Source organism: Trichomycterus rosablanca, chromosome 3 (assembly GCF_030014385.1).
Source record: "Trichomycterus rosablanca isolate fTriRos1 chromosome 3, fTriRos1.hap1, whole genome shotgun sequence".
Lineage (NCBI taxonomy): Eukaryota > Metazoa > Chordata > Actinopteri > Siluriformes > Trichomycteridae > Trichomycterus > Trichomycterus rosablanca.
In genome coordinates this window covers 17,713,230-17,739,183 of record NC_085990.1, presented here as the reverse complement: position 1 = coordinate 17,739,183, position 25,954 = coordinate 17,713,230, and the positions used below count along the sequence as shown (strand labels likewise).

The following is a 25,954-nucleotide window of genomic DNA, read 5'->3' as shown; positions in this document are numbered from 1 at the left end:
TTGACATCACCTCTGATGGCAGCTACATATGCGTCTCAGCTTGCCGTCAGCCAACCCGTCGTGTGCCCTGTTTCAACACATTCGCCCCGTTGGCTCTTCGAAAGGTCGCGGGCCGCGCCAAGTACTTAGGCCACAGAACGGGCATCCCTGCCTCTGCCTGGGCTGTTGCCATGGTAACAGAGCCTGTGACGCAGGCTGGGTGAATTCATTAGAAAAAAGGGTTTCCCCGGGTTGAAGCAGTGGTTTGCAATGTGTTGATAGGCGACGCGTTCCAATTTCCACATTCAATCTGCACCTCCCATCGATTTAGCATATTTAATTTGTAAAAGCATATTCTGATCATTATAGTCTTTATATTTTGTAATATTTCAATATTTTTACATATTAAAGCTGTATTGTATGAATACTGACAAATTTTATATCAAAGAAATTATAATCACTTTATACTGACCCTTTTTTTTAGATAAATGAGCATAAAAAACATGGCACCAGAATACAAAGAAAAGAAATACAAAAGCTTATATTAACATTGTGTTCTGGCTGCTCAGGTGGCTAGCACACCGGAGCTGGGATCTCGAATACATCATATCGAATCTCAGCTCTGCCATCCAACGATTGGCTGGGTGTTCATATAGGAGTGGGGTAGTAGTAAGCCGGATAGGGTCTCCTAGTAACTGATGCAACTACGACCTCTGCTGGCTGATTGATGGCGCCTGCATAGGGGCGGAGAAGGAGTGCGTTAATCAGGGTGTGTCTCTCCGTACACAGGGCTGATCCGCATTAGCACTCGCCTAGTGCAGGTGAGATGCATATGGCTGCTGCCCACTTGTCGGAGGGGGTGTGGGTTAGCTTCGTTCTCCTCAAATCAGAGCTGGGATTAACATTAGTTGAGAGGAAGCGTGATGCAATCGGGCGATTGGGCATACTAAGAGAGAAAAAAGAATAAAGGGGAAACAATGCGTAAACAAAATACATAAAAAAAATATTGTGTTCTTCAAAATGAGATCAAATTTATGTGTGGTGTTGTTGTTGTTCCATTAGAAATATATATATAAAAAAAAGCAACTAAATCGATAGTTCAGCCTTAGAAATGGTCCTGCGCATCACCATACAAGTTTTGTTTGCAATTTAGTGGAATATACAGGGTCTGTCTGAAAACCTAGTGAGCTGCCTTGCTGCCTACTGCCTACCTAGGCAGCTGCCTAAGCAGAAATGATTCTAATGAGACATCAAACTCATAAGGCAGATTGTTTAGACGCACTACTAACTCATTTTCACCGAGGGCCACATCTGCATTACGGTGGCCCTCAAAGGGCTGATAGTAACGTATCCTGCTGTGATTGCAGTCTGCTTTTTAAGTCTTAGACAATTTGTTGTTTTTCTTGGAGGCTAAATTCTGTGTTTGGTGTCAAAATGCCAAATTTATACTGCATATCTATAATGTATATTTACATTATATTGTACTCCTTTACCACAGACACGGACTCATAACACAAGAGACATACCGGTTTCTCTTCCCTGAAGCACAAACTTGTATTCACTTTCCCATCTTACATTAAATTACCTCCTTCTGCTTTAATTTTCTCTTCTTGTACATTTTGGGATTATTTGTAAATATTTCTCAACATCACTTGCCATCTAGTGGTGGGATGCGGTCACTTTGCGGGTCACAAAATCGGCATGCATCGTAGGAGATGCAGTTTATGTAGGATTTTACAGTGTATTTTAAGACAATCATATGTCTTTTAAGCTCTGGCGGGCCACATAAAATGAGGTGGCGGGCCGGATATAGCCCGCGGGCCTTGAGTTTGACACATGTGACTTAGACAATGATTACATCACTAAAGTTTTCGCCTTACTAAGATAACACAGTTAGTCTCAGGCCATTCAAACCAAGGGGCTAAGGCGGCAAAACCCGCCAGCTAACCTCTCCCTCTGTGCACCGAAAATAGTTAAATTTAAAGTTAAAATTAAAGTTTAAATAGTTAAAGTTGTGCCACACTAAATGCTGGGATTGCCTTCACCGCTAAAGAAGCGTCAGTTGCTCCCTCAGTATTCAGTCTGATTATCGCTTAGGAATAAGGCACCTCAGTAGGCAGCATTTTAAGGTATCTTAAGAATTTAGACAGCCTTCTTCTTGGGAGCGTGTGTAGGATGACGTAAAATGCTGTTTATGTAGAGAGTTTACTAGGTTTCCAGACAGACCCGTAGACAAGTGAGCAGAGTTCAAAACACGACAGTCATGTCCATGCAGATCTGCAGCTGGCACAGCGGGCGGAACTTGTCATAACATTTAGAGGGACGATATGATTGGTCAGTTTTATTGTCATTTGAATTTGGGGTCTCATTGAATTGAATTGCTTCAACTTCTGAAAATGTATAGCTGGACCACCAACCAGCATGAGCAGGGGTGGGTTTCTTTAATTTAACCTTTCACATTTCAACACAAATTGAATATGCAGCTATGAAGGATTAATTTGCTTTGATTTGTACTTAGATTTGTACTATTATTATACATATACATATTATATTAATTTTAGAATATCTTAGGCCCTCTCTAAGTGCCTAGAGACCCTGACGGTTCCCCTGCACCTCCCAATGCCTGGGCTGTTCGACCACAAACCCAGACAATACGCCAATCTATTGCGGGGCCTTGCCAAAATCAATCCCAGACAAAGTAAATCGCTCATCAATACTGAGATTCAAACCCTGAATCTCAGCGCTATGGGGTTAGTGTATTTTACTGCTGCACCACCTTAGCGCCTTTTAACCAGCCTTATTATGTTACAAAATTAAGATCAACAGCAATAAGCCTTTATCCCCAATCTATATTTAATTTGTACCGTACACGGTATACTTGGAACTGCACCTCCATGCACCTTCATTTATTCCAATTCAATTCAGGTTACTTTCAATCTTGGTTTTTTTGTTTGTGCTGTTTTTTTATTATCTATACTTTTGAATTTTATGGTGTGTACCTTTATTGCTGTATAATGCTACTGGGACTTTAATTTCCTTTAGGATCAATAAAGTATCTAGTTATCTATCTATCCATCCCTCCCTCCCTCCCTCCATCCATCCATCCATCCATCCATCCATCCATCCATCCATCCATCCATCGTCCATCCATCCATCCATCCATCCATCCATCCACCCATCTATCTATCTATCTATCTATCTATCTATCTATCTATCTATCTATCTATCTATCTATCTATTCATCTGTCTATCCATCCATCCCTATCTATCTGTCTGTCTGTCTGTCTGTCGATCCATCCCTCCGTCCGTCCGTCTGTCCATCCAACCATCCATCCATCTATCTGTCTATATATCCCTCCATCCATCTGTCTATCCATCCATCTGTCTATTCATCCATCCATCTATTCGTCTATCTGTCTATCTATCCCTCCATCCGTCCGTCCATCCATCTGTTTATCTATCCATGACCCCATCCATTTGTCTATCTGTCTATCCATCCATTCATTAGTCTATCTGTCGATCCATCCATCCATCTATTCATCTATCTATCCATCCATCCATCAATCTATCTATCTACAAACCAGTTGGGCATCTACATACAGACATTACTGGCTATGTACTGACTGTGTTACTGGCTAGTATGTTTAGAACATGACAACATTGCACCTGATAACAGGCATGAAAAGCTTAATACCCCCATCCCTCTGACTTTGCGAGGCTGTTATGTACACAGGCCTACTCACGACTGCTCCCTTTGATATTCAGCTTCAGTAATTACTCATTCCAAGCACTCTGAAAGAAGTGTATCCAAATAAAGCCTATCCATCAAGAGCCTACTGATTTATAAGTGCTCTCTCTCTCTCTCTCTCTCTCTCTCTCTCTCTCTCTCCCTCTCTCTCACTCTCACTCTCACTCATGCTTTCTTGAACTCTCTGTTACAGGTACCATGATGCCCAGGATGTGACTAGTAACTTCCTGGGAGCCATGTGGCTCATCTCCATCACTTTTCTGTCCATCGGCTATGGGGACATGGTGCCTCACACCTACTGTGGAAAGGGAGTGTGTCTTCTGACAGGCATTATGGTAAGCAGGCATGCACACTCACCAAGACCAACTTGCTACTACGAGGGTTCTTCAAAAAGTTTCTGCACTTTTTTAACTCTATTTAATAAGAATTTCAAAAACGAATTACATCACTTTTCTACATAGTCACCTTATGATACATTTTCCCCAGCGTCGTACTAAGTTTTTAATGCCATCAGCAAAAATGGTTTTGGTTGAGTGTGTAGCCACTGATGCACTGCTGCTTTCACATCACCATCACATGAAAATCTTCTTCCCCTTAAAGATTCTTTGAGCGTCCAAACAGGTGGAAATCAGATGACGCTAAATCCAGACTATAAGCTCTCTCTCAGTCTCTCAGACACGACCAATTACTACTCCTCCCACCCTCACCGTTTCCAACCAAAATATGAAATGCAGAAACTTTTTGAAGATCCCTCGTATAAGAACTGACTTGCCAACACAAACACACATCACACACTGTATGACCAAATGTATATGGACACCTCACTATAAGTCTGTTGGGGATTTTTTTCCCATACTTATTAATGTGCAGCTGTTACAGGCTTTCAGAAAAGTGTTCCAATTCATCCCAAAGTGGTTTCATCGGGTTGAGGTCAGGGCTCTGTGCAGGTCACAAGAGTTATTTCAAACTAAACTTGTCAATCTATTGTTTTTATGGTTCTTGTTTTGTCCACAGGGCACAGCTAAAACAGGACAGGTCCTTTGCTGAACTGATTTCACAGCGTGTCTGTGGGAATTTGGGATCATTTAGTTAAAAAAGCTGAAATGTTTGCCTGTTCTCAGATTTTATGAACATGTTAGCACTTGGAACAACGGTAGCTCTGCAGTTAAGGTACTGGACTAGCAATCAGAAGGTTGCAGGTTCAAGCCTCACTACTGTTGGGCCCCTAAGCAAGGTCCTTAACCCTCAATGGCTCAAACTGTATTCAGTCAGAATTGTAAGTCGACTTTGGACAAAAGCATCAGCTAACTTCTGAAAATGAATTGAATGAAAATGAACAGTTTCTTTCCCACCTCAATCACTTTAGTGAACACTACACTACACCGTTAATACCACCAACACCCTGGACTACACACTGGACCTATTATTTATTATTTATCATTTGCACCTGCACTTTACATACACTGTCTACATATCTGCACAATTATTTACCCATATATATATACATTCTTATTCATATACTTATTATTATTATTATCTATCCATCCATCCATCCATCCTCTATCTATCTATCTATCTATCTATCTATCTATCTATCTATCTATCTATCTATCTATCTATCTATCTATCTATCTATCTATCTATCTATCTATCCATCCATCCATCCATCCATCCATCCATCCATCCATCCATCCATCCATCCATCCATCCATCCATCCATCCATCCATCCTCTATCTATCCATCCATCCATCCATCCATCCATCCATCCTCTATCCATACATCCATCCAGCCATCCATCCTCTATCTATCTATCTATCTGTCTGTCTGTCTGTCTGTCTGTCTGTCTGTCTGTCTGTCTGTCTATCTATCTATCATCCATCCATCCATCCTCTATCTATCTATCTATCTATCTATCTATCTATCTATCTATCTATCTATCTATCTATCTATCTATCTATCCGTCCTCTATCTATCTGTCTGTCTGTCTGTCTATCCATCCATCCATCCATCCATCCATCCATCCATCTATCTATCTGTCTATCTATCTGTTGTAGCTAAAATATCAAAACCCATTCATTCAAATGAATGTCCATGTAGTTTTGGCCATGCATTGTACATTATTCAGTGACTTATTGGTAAATGTCTAACATTCCAGTGCAATCTGGTTTTTTAAAGCACTCACACACTTCCACTGGCAGTATCATTTTGCTCCAGATTGAAGTGAATGGATTTGTGAATGTGAGCTCTGTGCTGCTTTCTTTCTCTCTATTATTCTTCATTATATGGCTAAAAGTATGTGAAAACGTTACCATGATCTTGTTAAACATCCCCGTCCAATAAAAATGGGAAATAATATAGAGTTGATCACCACGTTGCAGCTATACCAGACTTTCCTTTTGTAAGAAAGCTTTGGATTAGATTTTGAAGATGAAGATGAATACATTTATGACAAATATTGCTGTTTAAAAAGTGTTCATACTTCAGTGTGTACGACTAGCTTCAATCTCAGGAGACACACATCTTGCCAAAACCTTGTAATAAATTTCTGGATCAGTAGATTTGTCTGCTTAAGATCCATCAGTGTGGTAGAGACTGTTAACAGAACAGATAAAAATTAGGGCTGTCAAACGATTAAAAAATTTAATCGTGATTAATCTCAGAATTTTATATAGTTAATCGCGATTAATCGCATTAAAAAAATCTGTGTAAATGTTATAGAAAACAAGGATTTTTAAGTGAAATGTTAACATTAAAATGGTGAACACATTTTATGCTATATGCACTTATGTTAAAAACTGCTGGGACAAGAGAAAATTGTAAAGGGAGTTTTATTCACTCACATACTAGGCAGTAAATGTCAGATTGTAGGTTAAAATTTCTCCATCAGCAAACATTGTAGATCAGCGGTGCTTTAGGTGGGATAAGGCGTAGTTATTGTAACAGACTTTTCTGTGCTTGTATTGTGACAATGGTTTGATGGACGTTTCTACACGAAGTGAGTGTGTTTTGACCCTTTTGGGCTTCCATAGTTCATGGACTAACGTGCTTGACTCAGCTTTCCGGTATTTGGTACCGTAACAGAATAAGTAAAAAAAAAAAGTATTCTGCTCCCGACAACTTGTAAATATAGCGTGTATTTATTTCTTTATTAAGCAAGTGCATCCCTACAACGCTCGGTTACATTATGATAACAAACCGCAAATGAAAAACGGTGGCAAGTCCGACATTAAAACGTTGGTTCTACCAGTCAAGTTTCAACATGAACTAGAATTTGCGTTAACGGCACTATTTTTTTTAATCGCGTTAAATTGAAATCGTGTTAATGCGTTATTATCGCGTTAACTTCGACAGCCCTAATAAAAATATAAAGTCTCTCTTGCAATCCGCAATCAGTGTTCCAATGCATCTCAAAAGTGTTTAAACGGGTTAAAAGAACCAAAACCAAACTTGTCAATCCATTGCTTTTATGGTTCTTGTTTTGTGCATAGGGCACAGTCATGCTAAAACAGGACAGGGCCTATCCTGAACTGATTTCACAAAGTTTAAAGCATATAATTTAATTAATATGATTAATTTTACACTGAGGGGCTTGGGTGGCACATCGTTTTTTAAGACTAACCCACTACCTCTGAATACCGTTTGTATAATCAATTTCCCTGTGCACTTCAGCGACCTCTGTCAGGTTGCACAACGATCGAGATGAGTCTCCGGCGAGCTCATGTTTTCTCCGGCACAGTAACCAGTAACCACCTGACCTTGCCTTACTCACACATAGCCAATTGTGTCTGTTGAGCAAGACTCGAACCCGAGACTTGGGATTTTTTTATAATGAAACTTCCCTTAATTGTGCAGGAATTGAATTGATTTGTTATAAAACAATTTTAATCGTTAAATAGAATGTTTCTAGACAAATATTTAGTATTTTCTCCCAGTTTAGCGTAGCCAATCCGCTATTGAGGACCCCGATGGTGTCCAAGAGGGTTGCATATTCGCCTAACACACACTCCCTCCGACGTGTGCACAGTTCACCAATCCCCTCATATTCCCCCATACTACGGTGGATTTGCACATGAAGTCGACTTTCCATACGGAGAGCCACGCCCCGAACTCTGCACTTCTCCACTTTCTGTACAGACACCCTGTGCAACCAAGGTCCTTACACAGCATTAATAACCCCACCCCTTAGTCCGGTCTTTCCCACCCAGCAAACCGGAAGCCAATTTTTTCTGCTGCAGTCATTATCCAATTGTACCTGCTAGAGGGCGCCCAGCCAACCGGTAGCAGAGCCAAGATTTGAACCCAGGTTCTGGTGTGCTAATGGAATTTCTCACTACACTACCTGGGCTAAGATGCATTTTTCACAGTGATGCAGAGGGCTAAGTGGGGCTGTGGTGGGGTGGTGAAAATTCATTTAAATTGCAGTCATTGGCCAAAATGTTTGAATGTTAAGAATGTCTGACTTTTTTCAGATTTTATGAACGTTAGCACCTGTTGTAGCTAAAAAAGCAAAACCTATTTATTCAAACAAATGTCCATTTACTTTTTACCATGCAACGTATGTCATTCAGTGACTTATTGGTAAATGTCTAGCATTCCAGTGCAATCTGTTTTCTAAAGCACTCACACTTCCACTGGCAGTATTATTTTGCTCCAGATTGAAGTAAATGGATTTGTGAATGTGAGCTCTGTGCTGTTTTCCCTCTCTATATAATTGTACATTATATGACCAAAAATATGTGGACACGTCACCATGATCTTGTTGAACATCCCCCTCCAATAACTATGGAAAATAATATAGAGTTAATCACCACTTTGCAGCTATACCAGACTTTTCTTTTGTAAGAAAGCTTTGGATTATATTTTAGGGAATTTGGGTTTGTTTGGTTAAAAGAACATTCATAAGGTCAGGCACTAATGCTGAAAAGCTTGTCTGTTTTAGTTCATCCCAAAGGTGTTTAATAGGGTTGATTGTTTGGTCATGGCTCTGTGCAGGCCACTGCAGTTCCTCCACACAAGTCTTGTCAAATTATGTTAGTATATCCAGGTAGTTCCAGACCCTGATCATCCTGATTAATACATTTATAACAAAAAGTATTCATACTTCAGTGTGTATGAATCTCAGGGGACACACATCTTGCCAAAACCGCGTTATAAATTTCGCCAGTTTATCTCAGACATAGCCAGTCATGTGTAGACGTCTGGCTTGTTGATAGCACTGCTGAGATTTGAACCCAGATAAGCATGATAAAATTGTCTTTTAGAGGTATTTATTTATATTTAATATTTTATCTACTTCACTTCATATATTTTTATTAAAAAAAAAAACATGCTAATATCTAATTCTTGCAACACATTCCAAAAAAATTGGGACAGGGTCAAATAAAGACCAGGTAAGCTATAAAATGTTAAAAACAACATCAAATATGGTGATTTATGATTTGGTATTAAAGGAGAATTAGGACAATTTCAGGGCTTATCTGACATCAGACTGATGCACAGTGGAAACATGCTGTGCTTCCACATAGACGTCTTTTCCAGGGACATCCTTTGCTTGTGTTACAATAGTGTAATTTGGTAGTAAGAGAGTACAGGTGCTAGACTGGCTTGTAAAGTGGTACCTTGTAACTTGATGTCCCCTAAACTCGACATCTTTAAAACTCGACGCCCTTCGTCGAGAAATTTGTACCCTTAAACTCAACATGTGTGTGACTGTCGTTTTGCTCAGCACTCAGTTTGAGCGGTGTGGTAAAACATCATCAAAGTGCGAATATGAGACGAATCTGCATTTGTGTGGAATAACCGTCAAATTTACTCTAAAAGCTCCACGTCTCCTGTTTCACTTTTAAACTTGTGTTATAGCCCAGGGTTCTGAGAAATTGTGAGCATCAGCATTTCCGAGTCTAAAACACTTATTGTAAAAAAAAATAGCTTAATGTGACCATGTATTAAAAGAACGACATAGAAAAACTAAACCTCTCTTAATTATTACTGCTCATAATTTCTCTCCACTAATAAAAATTCCTCGCTCGTTGTTTTAGTATAATAAGTCACGTTAAGCTTTGTGCACCACCACACTCCATAGGAAATAAAGGCACAGCAGCGCAAAAGCAATTGTGCTGCTTTGAATGTGCCATTACTGAACTCGCTAAGGAATACGGTATTTCAAGATCAAGCTTCTTCACGATAAAGGAGGACCATGAAACGCATTAACAAGTTTCTCATACATCCTTATGGGAGAAAATACCTTAAAACTCGACGCCAAAAAGTCGACGCCACTCCCAGAACCAATTGACGTTGAGTTTCAAGGTACCACTGTATGTGGACCTGGGTAAAGCACAATATCAGACAATGGACAAAAGTGTTAAATTAGGCAAGAATTAAAAAAAACAACAGCGTCTTTTCTAGGAACATCCTGTGCTCATGTTACAACAGTGTGATTTGGTAGTAAGAGAGTGCAGGTGCTAGAAGCTTTTTTTTTTGGTGAGACCATTAAAGGGTTAAGGTATTTCAAAATCCCAACAACACTGCTGCATCAGTGAACTTTATACCAGTACAAAATGCACTCATGTTATTACCACAGTAATCTCATTATAGTGCTGAGAATGATCCACCACCCAAGTAACATCTGGTCAGTGGGGGTCCTTGACAAGTGTACAGAGCAACAGAAGGACTACAGTCAGTGCTTGTTTACACAAATAGTTCATCTATATAGTAGGTGTAGCTCATAAAATGGTCAATGAACGTGCATCCAAAACTAGCATTTCTATCAAGTGCCCTGTGAGTTCGCATACACACTCGAATACACACTTACATTATACTGGGCATTCACAAATATTCTCATGTGCCTCCACACACACGTAGCACGCACACCTCTCTCCCACACACACACACACAAATGCACGTACACAGAACGCAAACGCACACAGAACCCATCCAGATATGGACTCTGTATTTAACTCTGCCGAACTCCCACACATCCACGGACCTACAAAATCGTTTTCCATGACGGCCGTGCGGCCCATCCGTGCGATTTTATAAAGGTGTAAGGAAGAGAGGCGACTGCAGGGGGGGGAAACACTTCGCTAGAATGAGAGATGGGATTTCTTTCAGAAAATTTGAAGAATGTGATTTCCTGTTGGCAGTGATTGTAATGACTTTCTATAGGTGGAATTATTGGACTTGTTGCTATGACAACACTGAAGGCCAACTGGGTTGGAATATACCACTGCCCTAAAGGGGTGAGAGATTTGATGTGTGTGTAAGAGGGCCTGGTGGGAGTGTTGGGGTTAGACTGGCACTTGGATTTGGATGCCAGGATGAGGGTGGTGTCAGGACGATCTGTTGTTTTCAAGCTGCTATTGCTCTATCTGCTTCTGTGTTAGGCGCCTTTGTTTTATACATTCATCCTTTATAGACACTCAACAAATGATTAGTATAGATTGTTGTTTTACAGTTATTAATGTAGTCTAATTTATAGTTATTAATAGTAAACTGGACAGTTGTAACTAGAGATGGACCGATCAGGGTTTTTGGCACCGATTCCGATCTCCGATCTCCTTTCAGGGACATCGGCCGATAGCCGATTCCGATCGGGGAGGGGGGGGGGGGGATTAGCAGTAAATAAACTTAAAAAGAGCCTCACAGTAAAGATAAACCGGAGCAGCGCGCGCGCGTGTGTGTTTGTGTGTGTTTGTGCCTTTAGAAGATACGCTTTGTTCACAGTATCGCTATAAGTGATTCATTGATTCATGAGTTGATTCGTTTTTATGTGAAGCGTAAGTTTCTCTTCTCAGTTATCTCTCCGTGTTTACTGTTATTAATTAAATGTCGTGGTTTTAAATAAACACCAGCTACTACAGAACATTTTGTGTGACTCTCTTACATTAAAAAGCTTCATTAAACTGCTATTACCACAGATCTGTAACCGAGTCAGACTCGTTCCGTCTAAGGAGCTAAAAGTTTTCTAAAAGTTCAGCAGATGATCCTGAACTAACGAATTTGGTAATGAATAAACTTTTGCCTCGGATTGGCTCTGTAATGTCTTCTGTTCTCATCTACATCACAAGTAAGAACCACTTACGATTTACCAAAGTGAACCAGGAGTTTATATAACGTGCTGATAGAATCGACTCAGATGTGACCGGGTTGAATTATCTTTTTAAAGTAAATATTACAATCAGCAAAATTACATCGTAAGAGCTTTCACGATGGTTTCTGTACGATTGTTGATGAATGGTGATGTGATGGTTGGTGCTTCGTAGCTCAAAGTCTGGATCAATCCACTGAGCTGTTAACTTAACGTGATCTTTATATATCACACGATCGGATCGGCTACTTTTAGGAAATATCGCCGATAGCATATTTTGATTAAAAATCGGCCGATACCGATTCGTAGCCGATCGATCGTCCCATCTCTAGTTGTAACCTAATGGTTAAGCTGCTGGATTAGTAATCACAATGTCACTGGGTAAAGCCTCAACACTGCTGTTGGGTCCTTAAGCAAGGCCCTTAACCCTCAGTTTCTTAGAAAGTCGCTTTGGATAAAAGCGTCTGCTAAGTGCTGAAAATGTAAGGAAATACAACCCCAAATCAGAAAAAGTTGGGACAGCATGGAAAATGAGTCTTACATTTACTTTGACTTTTATTTGATTGCAGACAGGATGAACCTGAGATATTTCATGTTTTGTCTGCTCAACTTCGTTTTATTTATTAATATACATCCATTGCTGCATTTCAGGCCTGCAACACATTCCAAAAATGTAATGTTGCCATTCATTTTCACCACATTTAAAAGACGTTTTGGCACCGAGGATACCAAGTGATTTAGTGTTTCAGCTTTTATTTTGTCTCATTCTTCCTGCAAACACGTCTTAAGATGTACAACAGTACGGGGTCGTTGTTGTCACATTTTTTGTTTCAAAATTCTCCCCACATTCTCTATTGGGGACAGGTCAGGACTGCAGGCAGGCCAGTCCAGTACCCGTACCCTCTTCTTCCTTAGCCATGCCTTTGTAATGTGTGCAGCATGTGGTTTTGCATTGTCTTGTTGAAAAATGCATGAACGTCCCTGGAAAAAATGTACTTGATGAATGATCTCAATGTACTTTTCTGCATTAATGCTGCCATCACGGAAGTGTAAATGACCTTTGCCAAAGGCACTGACACAGCCCCATACCATGACAGACCCTGGCTATTGGACTTGTTGCTGATAACAGTCTGGATGGTCCTTTTCGTCTTTGGTCCGGAGCACACGATGTCTATTTTTTCCAAAAAAGACCTGGAATGCTGATTCATCTGACCACAATACACGTTTCCACTGTGTGATGGTCCATCCTAGATGCCTCTGAGTCCAGAGAAGTCGACGCCGCTTCTGGACATGGTTTTGCACAGTAAAGTTTTAAGTGGCATTTGTGCATGTAACTCTGTATTGTAGTGCTTGACAAAGGTTCGCCAAAGTAATCCCTTGTCCATGTGGTTATATCAGCTATTGTTGAGTGGCGGTTCTTGATGCAGTGCCGTCTTAGGGATCACAGATCACGGGTGATTCCTTGAATTATTTAACAAATCCCTTCCAATTTTTCTTTGAGGTACATTGTTTTTAAACATTTCAATAATTTTCAATAATTGCAGTTAAATTTTTACAGCAACATATGTTGAAAGTAGAGACTTCATGATTTTTTTTATGCTTTCATGCGACAAAAAGTGGACGCTTTGTTTTGTATTTATACATTTAGTGGTTTTCGGTTGGAGAGTCTTTGTGTTCTTCATCCATTAGCCACCCAGGCTGTACGTTTGTGCTCACACGCACACACACACACACACACACACACACACACATTGACACACACAGTGTGAGTACAGAGTGTACTGGTTCGTTTCATTAGCCCATTCTTAATCCAAATTCATTTAGCAGCTCGACAACCTTATTACCACCCTACTGTTTGTTTTTGTCCTTTACCAAGTCATTTTCTTTTTCTCCCTCTCCATATCTGAGTGTCTTCATCTCCCTCTATTTGCTGCTGCTTCTGTCCATTAGAAAAAATTGACGTTTGCATACAGACATAATGAACTGTAGAGCATGTCACAGTCAGAGATTTATTAGATGATGTGCTGATGGTTGTTCCCCATAGTACATGTGTTGAATGCAGCGTAAACACAGGTGTTAAAACCTGACTGATGATCGCACAACTTTCTCGAAGTATATCTGGAACAGTAAGGAACGTGAAGTGCTCATGGGCAGCCGCTGTCTCTGAACCCTAAAAGATTACAAGAAAATAATTGTGTGACACAATGGTAGTCACAATATGAAAGGCTGCTCCGACTTTCAGCAACAACCCAGAACAATCTCAGAACCAGCCAGGACCAACAATGCACAAGCGGCACCCCAACCACACCAACACTGACTGACTGAGTTCCAAGAAAGAAACAAGTGTGCTGGCATCACACACCAGCTGAAAACTAGAACTGACTGAGCAGCCCAGTATCATGGCTTCAGAGGAATTGCAGGTTTACCAACAAAGGAGCTGGCAAGTATGAGGAGGAGAAATAGAATCTTGGTGGGTAGCACTCACAGCAAGAAGATCCTGGGTTCGATTCCCCGGAGTTTGCATGTTCTTCCCCTGTCTGCGTGGGTTTCCTCCCGGAGCTCCAGTTTCCTCACACAGTCCAAAAACATGCAGTCAGGTTAATTAGAGACACTAAATTGCCCTATAGGTGAATGGGTGTGTGTGTGTCTGCCCTGCGATACACTGGTGCCCCGTCCAGGGTGTTACTGTGTGCCTTGCACCCATTGAAAAGTGAGTTTGACAAGGGTCAAATTGTGATGGCTAGACGACTGGGTCAGAGCATCTCCAAAACTGCAGCTCTTGTGGGGTGTTCCCGGTCTGCAGTGGTCAGTATCTGTCAAAAGTGGTCCAAGGAAGGAACAGTGGTAAACCAGCGACAGGGTCATGGACGGCCAAGGCTCATTGATGCACGTGGGGAGCGAAGGCTGGCCCGTGTGGTCTGATCCAACAGACGAGCTACTGTAGCTCAAATTGCTGAAGAAGTTAATGCTGGTTCTGATATGAAGGTGTCAGAATACACAGTGCATCACAGTTTGTTGTGTATGGGGCTGCATAACCGCAGACCAGTCAGGGTGCCCATGCTGACCCCTGTCCACCACCGAAAGCACCAACAATGGGCATGTGAGCATTGGTAGCACGCACGTCCTGATATTGCAGAGTGAGATGTGGCCCTGGGTCAACAGGGGAGGTGCTTAAATTGAAATCGTTCAACCAATCACAAACTAACCACCGCTATGACATCACCACATTTGCCGGGCCTTTCGCGTTTGTCTCCTTTTTTTGTATTTTTTTCATTTTTTAACCTCAACCAGAGAAAAAGCTCCGTGCCACGCACGCACTGAATCCCCTTGTTATAATACATGCTTAACATGTAGTAGTACCATTTTTTTTTTGCTTACACAGAATAATATTTTACATGTTGTAGCTAGCCTTGGCTTGGCTGATCTGTCATAGCTTTTTGCTATGCTAGCTAGTAGTAGATAAGCTAGCTGGCTAACCTAATGTTAAATCTGAGAAATTTATTTCATGCTTTGCACAGTGTTAATATTTTGCTTGGAACAATGATTTCCAACATTCTTTCAAATACTGAAAGTAACACAGTTGCCGGATCTTTTAGCTTGCATACTTATTACCTAGCTAGGATTAGCTAGCCCCGGCAAATGTGGTGATGTCGTAGCAGCAGCTAGTTTGTGATTGGTCGAACGATTTCGATTGAAGCACCTCCCCTGTTGACCCAGGGCCACATCTCACTCTGCAATATCAGGTTGTGCTTGGTAGCACTGTCGCCTCACAGCAAGAAGGTCCTGGGTTCGATTCCCAGATGGAGCGGTCCGGGTCCTTTCTGTGTGGAGTTTGCATGTTCTCCCCATGTCTGCGTGGGTTTCTTCCGGGAGCTCCGGTTTTCTCCCACAATTCAAAAACATGCAGTCAGGTGTGTGTGTCTGTGTCTGTGTCTGTGTGTGTCTGTCTGTCGCGCGATAGACTGGCGCTCCGTCCAGGGTGTTACTGTGTGCCTTGTGCCCATTGAAAAGCTGGGATAGGCTCCAGGATCCCCCCGTGACCCTAATTGGATAAAGCGGTTAAGAGAGTGAGTGAGTGAGGAATCGGTTGGCTGCACTTCGGTCTTCTGTGTTCATCATTTCATGGAGCTTTTCTCTGATTCTGCTTTCTCCTTTAAAGAACCCGAATCATTTAGCCACAACAAGTGATTCCAGGTTTAGGAAACTTGCTATCTAAAATGCAAACCCAGACTCCAAGTTCAGTTTACTAGTGTTCATGTCGTATTTTTTCTGACAGTGTTGTGTTAAATAAAACAGTTCAGGGTTTTGTTAAACAGTGAGAATCAGTATCTCTTTGTCATGTCTGTGCGGTGCTTCTGTCTGCATCATATAAACAAGCTGTCTCATTGATGGTGACAAGAACAGAGGCAAACTGGGTCAAAGTTCAGTAAAATAGAAATCAGGTAGAAACCGAGCATCAAAACGAATTGCAAATCTGTGCGGTATGGCAGCGACAAGGAGTGCAGCACCGCCTCACTTCATACGAAACAATAACACAGTAGGCGCAAAAACGCTTTTGTCACTTATCATGTGAAGCCTGACATGGATTGTCAGAACGCTTGTATAATCCACCTCTTCATGCCTAATAAAGGACATAAATCTATTTTTTATGGAATGATTTACATTTATAGAAGATTCTCCCGGACTCCCTGACACACGTCATGCCTCTCATTTTAAAACCAGAGCTCTATTCTTCTCATTTTGGTCCTCAAACTTCTATTAATTTTTTTAATCTGTGTCTTTCAGGGGGCAGGATGCACAGCGCTGGTTGTTGCCGTGGTAGCAAGAAAGCTGGAGCTGACCAAGGCCGAGAAGCATGTACACAACTTCATGATGGACACGCAGCTCACCAAACGGGTACACAATAGATCACAATCACTGTCGTATGCCATCCTTTCAAATATTTACAGTCAACTGCAGAAGTATTTGCAGCCTTGGTATAGATTGGTAAAACAGCTTGTGTATTTTATATACACTAATCAGCCATAACATTAAAACCACCTCTTTGTTTCTACACTCACTGTCCATTTAATCAGCTCCACTTACCATATAGAAGCACTTTGTAAAAGTTGATGTGTTAGAAGCAGGAAAAATGAACAAGCGTAAGGATTTGAGTGAGTTTGACAAGTGGGGTGGTTCCGGTCTGCAGCGGTCAGTATCTATCAAAAGTGGTTCAAAGAAGGAAGAGTGGTAAACCGGTGACAGGGTCATGGGCAGCCAAGGCTCACTGATGCACGTGGAGCGCGAAGGCTGGCCCGTGTGGTCCGATCCAACAGACGAGCTACTAGAAAGCTACTAGCTAGAAATGTGTCAGAATATACAGTGCATCACAGTTTGTTGCGTATGGGGCTGCATAGCCACAGACCAGTCAGGGTGCCCATGCCGACCCCTGTCCACTGCCGAAAGCGCCAACAATGTGCACGAGAGCATCGGAACTGGACCACGGAGCAATGGAAGAAGGTGGCCTTGCCTGGTGAATCACGTTTTCTTTTACATCACGTGGATGGTCGGATGTGTGTGTGTCGCTTACCTGGGAAACACATGGCACCAGGATGCGCTATGGGAAGAAGGCAAGCTGGCGGAGGCAGTGTGATGGTGTGGGCAATGTTCTGCTGGGAAACCTTGGGTCCTGCCATCCATGTGGATGTTACTTTGACATGGCTTTTGAGTTACAGTATAGTTTTGCCTTGATTATGTGTCCTGCAGTTGTGTTCATATATTACAGGGCTTTACCCTTTACCCTTTGTATGTGTATGTCAGATTTTAACTTCCAACTGCAGGTACTGGTTCTGCTCCTGCAGTGTTGTTATTTAGTGATTAATTATGTTGTTTAATTAAAAACTCAAAGCAAAATACACTCAGGTACCAAAATCTATAATTTCAGGATGTGTAATTATCCTGCCATTGAACCACTGAGGTTCCAGAATGTCCCAACATTCTTCAGGTGATTCCCAGTCAGCGAGCATTATGAGTTCAAATCCTTAGGAGACCAAAGCAGAGTCAAAGAGTTCAGAATCGTCTTTGCTTTCTGAGTTGGAAGGATGTCCTATTCTCCTCCCTGTACGGATAAGTGTGGTGCCAGCCAGTACACGTGCCTGTCTGTTCATGTAAACAAAATAGAATGGTTAAGGGCTTTCTTCCAACATGCCCAGCTGGCCTATGACAGCCTGATATGTCTCGAAGGAAGCAAGTGTTAGTCACCGCGCCAGATTGGTAGCTCTTGTACAATAGTGGAAGACCTAGATACACAGGTGGAAACTGCCAACAAGTAAGATGAATAAATATTCCTCGATGCTGTTTAATTTCAGACATATAAAAAATATATACTAGTGTAAAACAGCTTGTGATCAGATCACAAACAAATTGCATAGGTAAGACGTGTCAATTAGTATCATCTACAAAGGAGCTCTGAATGTGAACATAATTCTATTTGAAGTAGGCCAGCCATATAGTGGTTGTCCCCCAATTTTCCTCTCAATCTAGTTGTATCCAAGTGCCTGATTGCATAACGATTCCTCTGTACTGATGCTGACTTCCATCCCTGACCGAGGAGAGCCGTGACTTACACACACCCCTCCGACAAGTGTGCAGTAGCCGAGTGCACCTACACCAGGCGAGTCCATATGGGGCTCACGGACAGTCTCCATTATCCCCTGTCTCTGTGCAGGCACCATCAATCAGCCAGCAGAGGTCCTAATTGCATTAGTTATGAGTAATCGCCTTCGGCATCCTCCCTGCATACGAGCCAATCATTGTTCATGTAGATGCCCAGCCTGCCGGTAGCAGAGCTGAGATTCAAACTCACTAGTTCAAGATAGCGTGTTTTACGGCTGCGCCACCTGAGCGCCATGACTTAGTGGGTGTTTTCGAAAACCTAGTGAGCTACCTTGTTCTCCTAATGCCTACATAGGCAGCTGCCTCAGTAGAGAGGATTCTAGTAAGTCATGGACTTACAGTGGTGTTCAAAATAATAGCAGTCCAACACCATTAACCTGATAAATCACTGTTTTTAGTAGAAGTGATATTTCTACATAGCAAAAAATTGACTTGAAAGTGTAGTAGAGTAATGAAAACAAAACAAACCCAACAATTAGGACATGCATGCCACTCATTCTCAGTAATCGAAGCATTAATTGAAAGGGGGTTGTTCAAAATAATAGCAGTGAGGAGTTCAATTGGTGAAGTCATTCATTCTGCAGAGGAACGGGTGTCAATTTTAGCCCTTATTTAAGGTAGGAGGGTGGCAAATGTTGCACAGGTTGGTCATAGCACATTTCCTTCTGAAGTACTGGGTAAAATGGGTTGTTCCAGACATTGTTCTGATGAACAGCATACTTTGATTAAAAAGTTGATTGTAGAGGGAAAAACATACAGAGAAGTGCAGCAAATTATAGTCTGCTCAGCTAAAATGATCTCAGATGCTTTGAAGTGAAAACCAAAACCTGAAAGATGCAGAAGGAAGCGTGGAACTACTGTTCGAAAGGATCGAAGAAAAGCCAGAATGGCAAAGGCTCAGCCAATGATCACCTCCAGAAAGTTCAAGGAACATCTAAATTTACCAGTACAGAAGATGATTAAGTGAAGCCAATTTACCAGCAAGAACTCCTTGCAAAGTCCCGTTGTTAAGAAAAAGACACGTCCTGAATGGGTTACAATTTGCCAAAGAACACATTGACTGGTCCAAAGAGAAATGGCTCAACATTTTGTGGACTGGTGAAAGCAAAATTGTTCTTTTTGGGTCTAGTGGCCGTAGACAGTATGTCAGACGACCCCCAAGCACTGAATTCAAGCCAGAGTACACTGTGAAGACAGTAAAGCATGGTGGTACAAAATGATGATATGAGGATGTTTTTCATACCATGGTGTTACGTCTATTTATCACATACCAGGGATCATGGATCAGTTTAAATATATCAGAATACTTGAGGAGATCATGTTTCCCTATGTCGAAGAAGAAATGTGCTTAAAATTGGTGTTTCAACATGACAATGACCCAAAACATCTTGGTTACAGACAAACAAGATTGAGGTAATAGAGTGGCCAGCTCAACCCCCTGACTTCAATCCCAGAGAGAACTTGTGGGCTGATAGCTGAAACTTGCTTTTTTGAGGCAAAACCAAAATTGCAGAAGAACTGTGGAATGTAGTGTAATTATCCTGGACTGGAATACCTGTTCAGAGGTGCCAGAAGTTGGTCGACTCCATGCAACACAGATCTCAGAAACAATTGTTATGCCACTAAATATTAGTTTAGTAATTTAAAGTAAAGTGGAACCTTAAAATTTTTTTACGTTTTTAAAGAAAACTGCTGGCACTGCTATTATTTTGAACAGCCTAATATTTATTTTTCTTAACTTTCTGTAAAGGATTAACACAAAAAGATTTAGAATTAAAAGTGTAGTATTTTCAGTGCATTTGCATTTATGGAAATAAAAGTTATTATAATGATTTTGTGCTTTATTCGCTTTTTTTAAATCAATTTTTTTGAACACTACTGTATAAGTCAGGTTAATCGAACATACTACTTAGAGAGCGATAACATCGGGATTCGCTTACACAGTTAGCATCATGTCATTCAAACCAATGGGATGAAGTGGCACAAAGTGCTAGCATGTCAAAGAAAGAAAAAGAAAAGTCGTGCCGCATTGAATGCTGGGATTGCCTTCGCCACTAAGGCAGCATCGGATGCTTCCTTGTTCTGCAGGCAAAATACAGTTGAAATTTTAAGATATCTTACTAGACAGCACATTAAGGCATCTAGGATTTCGAACAGCCTACTTCTCGGGAGCGCCCGTAGATTAAAGTAAAATGCTGTCTATGTAGAGAGCGCACTAGGTTTTCAAACACACCCACTGTTAGGTGTCAGAGCAGTGTCAAAAATGGACAGCCTGCATCAGCAAAGTGGAACATTTTTAAGTCGAAGCTCAATTACAGGATAGCTGCTAATCCGATCTAGGGCAGCACAGTGGCTCAGTGGGTAGCACTGTCGCCTCACAGCAAGAGGGTTTGATCCCCAGGTGGTGCGAGTCCTTTCTGTGTGGAGTTTGCATGTTCTCTCCAACTCTGCGTGGGTTTCCTCCCACAGTCCAAAGACATGCAGGTAAGGTGAATTAGAGATACAAAATTGTCCATGACTGTGTTTGACATTAAAAACTTGTGAACTGATGAATCTTGTGTAACGAGTAATTGTCCTGTCATGAATGTTACCAATGTGTGTAAAACATGACATTAAAATCCTAATAAATAAATAAATCTGACCTAAATTAGACCGAACTGTGCAAGTAGTAGCAGGCCCACCTTGCAATATGGCTGGCAGAGTGGGCATGAAGGTGCTGATGAATGATGTGTCAGTTCCATTAAACTAGCAGTCGCCTGCGCCTCATTAAGCATTAATTCACTTCAGGTGAAAGAGTTTTTTTTTTATCACGGTTTATTCTTCACCGATTTGCCATCCCCCCTGTTGGCAACCTGTTGCTGGGTTTGGTCCGGTCCAGTTTTCTGCCAACTCAGACTCTGGCACCCTTTAATTTTTGCTGGGAATCCAGCCAGTGTCACAGCGCTTTTTGGCCCTCAAAATAGAACCACCATGATATAAACAAGCTGCCTCAGAGGAGGGGGTGATAGCCTATTCTCAAGCAGACCCCACAGTTGTGTCGTCATCCCTTGGTTGTTCTGGGTTTCCTTTTATTTAAGAACTTGTTTGTTGCAGGTGCGGTGAGCAGCTTGACATATTGTGACAACCAGTTTTTATTTCTGCACTATCTACGTTATGTTTTCATCATTTAGTAGACGCTTTTTATCCAAAGTGACTTACAGTACTGTGACAGTATACACCAATCAGCCATAACATTAAAACCACCTCCTTGTTTCTACACTCACTGTCCACTTACCATATAGAAGCACTTTTGTTGTTCTACTATTACTGACTGTAGTTAATCTGTTTCTCTACATACTTTGTTAGCCCCCTTTCATGCTGTTCTTCAATGGTCAGGACTCTCACAGGACCACCACAGAGCAGGTATTATTTGGGTGGTGGATCATTCTCAGCACTGCAGTGACACTGACATGGTGGTGGTGTGTTAGTGTGTGTTGTGCTGGTATGAGTGGATAAAACACAGCAATGCTGATGGAGTTTTTGAACACCTCATTGTCACTGCTGGACTGAAAATAGTCTACCAACCAAAAATATCCAACCAACAGCGCCCTGTGGGCAGCGTCCTGTGTCCACTGATGAAGGTCTACTGTAGAAGATGACCAACTCAAACAGCAGCAATAGATGAGCGATCATCTCTGACTTTACATCTACAAGGTGGACCAACTAGGTAGGAGTGTCTAATAGAGTGGACAGTGAGTGGACACGGTATTTAAAACTCCAGCAGCGCTGCTGTGTCTGATCCACTCATACCAGCACAACACACACTAACACCACCATTATGTCAGTGTCACTGCAGTGCTGAGAATGATCCACCACCTAAATAATACCTGCTCTGTAGTGGTCCTTTGGAGGTCCTGACCATTGAAGAATGGGGTGAAAGCAGGCTAAAAGGTATGTAGAGAAACAGATGGACTACAGTCAGTGATTGTAGAACTACAAAGTGCTTCTATATGGTAAATGGAGCTGATATCTCTGTTGTGGGCTGTGGATGTTTTGTATCTTGAATTTTTTTTATTATGGCCACCTCCTTCATTGTTTTGCTTTGATTAAGCATCTTGCATCTTGCAGGGTTCATTTTCAATTCATGAAGCACCATTACTGGAGTTCTTTTCTTCACTACATGTTGGATCGTTTAATAAATACAAGCTGACTAGCACTGGTAGCCGATTTGGTGTCCCCAGTGATCTGCACGGTTACTGATGATCGCAAATTGATGAAGGAACTCTACTAAAATGCAGATATTATTTTATTAGAAAGATGACATTGAAAGTGAAACAATACCAGTACAGACCTTTGAATCTCTACATTGACTATTCAGTTTGAGTATTCTATAGAACAGAGTTATAATTGTTTGTATTTGTTAGTCTCGTATGATTTATGAGCTTATTTTTCTACTCCGACTGCTTTTCTGATAGATGTCTGGTAGTGTGGGCTGGTTTCTGTCAGACTCCTTAATGAGGCAAATGATTGATGTTCTTCATTGTTACGCATGCTTGTACAAAGTCTTTAATTTAGTATTGATGATAAATGACTGCTTCATCCAGTAGTGCTTGTTGTAATAGGGCAGGCCTTTATGTTCATTGTGTTGTTTTGCTATTCAGTAATAAAAATGCCCCTGTACATTCTGCTGAAATTGTTAGTGGTGTGATAAACAACCAGATGAAGGCGCAGAGCCCTGATCTTAACCTTAACCTTCCTTTGGGAGGAATTGGAATGTCAATTGCGAGTCAGGTGAGTCTGACCTCTCAAATGCTATTTTAATACCCAAAAACACACCATAAAAGAACAGATCGGCCAAGCATAGTCCCAAATGGACTACAAATCCCAGGATCTGTAGCACTAATGAGCACTAATGCACCGCACCTGATTAGTGAACGATGAGTTAGGCTTAGTCTAGTGTTTAGCTCTCACATTCCTCGAGCTCTACAGCTGAGTATTGAATAACACTATGGGCAGTTGTTATTTTCTTAACTATTTTGCTCTGCCTTTCTTTCTCATTTAGTTATACTTCTATATATACATACACCCAGATATTTAAATAAACTCCCTTTTTACATTCTGATTCTGTCCAGCACTTGCACTTGGGACCGGAATCAGTCTGATGGTTGACCCTTTTACGAAACTGCAAAGTCCTTTGCTGAACCAGATAATGAAATGAAAAATAGAGCACATAAGAATTCAGATTATCATTTTTTTAAAGGAGGAGAGTTCCATGAGTGATCCTAGAAACACTATACCCACAGTAAAGTATGGCAGTGGGATTATGATATGGGTCTGCTGCTCTGCTAACAGGACTGAGACATTACACATCATTGGAGTAAATATGAATGATGCATGATTATGAACACAAGTGCAGGGAACTTAACCAAGAGACAAAAGAATGACTAGATAAATGAAATGAGAAACCCCCTCAAACCGTAATCAATGAAACAATCAAATCAACAAATAAGCAGCTTGAAGCAGGACTGTGCTTGGGTGGTTCAGCGGTCTATTAACTTCACCCACTACCACTGAAATCCAGGTTTCAATCTTAGCAGTACAGTAGGATGGCTGGGCGTCTACACTTGATTGACTGTGTTTGAGAAAGGGGATGCCCGAAGCCCTGCGATGCATTGGCTCCCTGTCCAGGTTATTTCTGACTTGCGCCCAAAGTTTCCTGTTAAAACCAAACCTGCCGTAACCCTGACCATGATAAAGTGGTTGATTAAATTAAATGAAAATATAAAATGTGAGCCGGATAGCAGAAAACACTTTGGAAAAGTCAAAGACTTGGATGGAACTCAACAAGCTACTCAGTCCACCGGCAAGTTAAACCCAAAGGCTTACTAATAAAAGAAACAGTTTTAACCTACCTCACAGCCATAAAATGAAAATACAGACCAGATACAATAAGCAGACTCAAACATAATACCAGTCATGCCATAAAATGACACAAATGTGTTAAACATGATGTTAAAATTCAAACAAACAAAAATACAAAGAAAAGAAAACAGAAGAACTCAAGAAACTGCCATGTTTTGAGTTTTTTTGTCTCGAGTTTACGTCTGGCTGCCATGGCAGCATTTTGAGTTAGTTCTCTTTTTCTTCCTCACAACTTAAGGAACCAAAAAGCCACTACCGTTTTCCAACTGAGTTTTTTTTATGGGGGCTAGAAAAACACCTACACATTAACCTTCACCTATCCCCCACCACCTTCTACCTGCTGTCTGGTGTAGGCAAGACAGGTCAAGACGTTACAGATACAAGACCTGAAAGTTATAACTAACTGGATTGACTGGATTGACACGATTGACTATGGTCCTACTTAATTCACCGCTGTGAAAATTACCTCACGGACCTAAAATGAGCCATTTCCCATGTAATATGCAATTTGCTGTGAAATTCAAAAATTTCAAAAAGGTTTGTGTTGCAATTTAACATTTTTCATTCGTGTAGCATATCATCGCTGTCCGAGGAAAAACACGTATCTCCAAAAACCCAACTTTTCACCTGACTATAACGGTGCAAACAAACCACAGATGGCAACGTTTAGATACAATTCAGCACAGAAATAAAAGTATATCTTTATCAGGTCGTCAGTCCGAATAACCTGAATAAACTGTATAGATCAAACATTATGCATTTCCCAACAGTATCAGAGAGGAAGGAAGAGGAGATATGCGGTTTTGATGGACAGGTATAGCAGCCAACGGAGATACTCGGTAAAGAGATTGCGTGATTTTTCATCTTTTCCTTGGTCATTTTGATATTCACTGCTATGGACAGACAGATTTATACCCACAATCAACACATGTAAAAAAGTGAAAACTGCTAAAAGTGGAGATACGTGTTTTTCATCGGACAGCGACGATATGAAATATGAGGCGCAATATGAGATGGTCCTAGCAATCATATGTCTATTAAGTTCGTGTAAGAGACTTTCCTGTTGTGTTGTGTGCTGACAATGTTTGATGTGTGTGTGTGTTTATGTATGGGGTGCATTTTGTTCCTTTACAGATTTTATAGTCAAAGGGAAAGTGTGCTTCTCTACACACATGATCATCTCTTTGTAATCTGTGCTTTTCTCAAAAGAACAAGCCAGTAAAGTATTATGCTCCTGATAAATTGTCTATGTACAGTTTACTTCTTTCTTTATAAACTCAGCAAACTCTAAAGATGCTCGGTTACATTAGCAATCGGTTACACAAAATGATCAAGATGACGAAGTGTAAAGCAGCTAAAAGCACTAGTCGGGTAACTGAGCTTGGAAAAATCGTAACCAACAATGTGGACGCAGAGAGGGGTGTGTCAAAACACGGACATCATTAAATTTATGAGTGTTATTTAATGACTGCCGTTTTCTTTAAAAATCCATGACATGAATTCTGTGATATTTTATGTCTAAAAGGAGGAAAAGTCCAACGGATTCCTTGTTGTTGCTGAAATTGTGGCCTCTACCGGCTGGTCA

At 41.1% G+C, this 25,954-nt stretch overlaps 1 protein-coding gene across 1 annotated transcript in view; it reads left to right on the top strand.

Moving 5' to 3' along the window:
• The window catches only part of kcnn3 (potassium intermediate/small conductance calcium-activated channel, subfamily N, member 3), a 68,776-nt gene that overhangs the window by 11,045 nt on the left and 31,777 nt on the right, over positions 1–25,954 (top strand). Inside the window, exons 4-5 of the mRNA XM_062991625.1 lie at positions 3,921–4,062; positions 16,600–16,710. Coding sequence (XP_062847695.1) covers positions 3,921–4,062; positions 16,600–16,710 — 253 coding nt within the window. The remainder of the gene's footprint in view (positions 1–3,920; positions 4,063–16,599; positions 16,711–25,954) is intronic.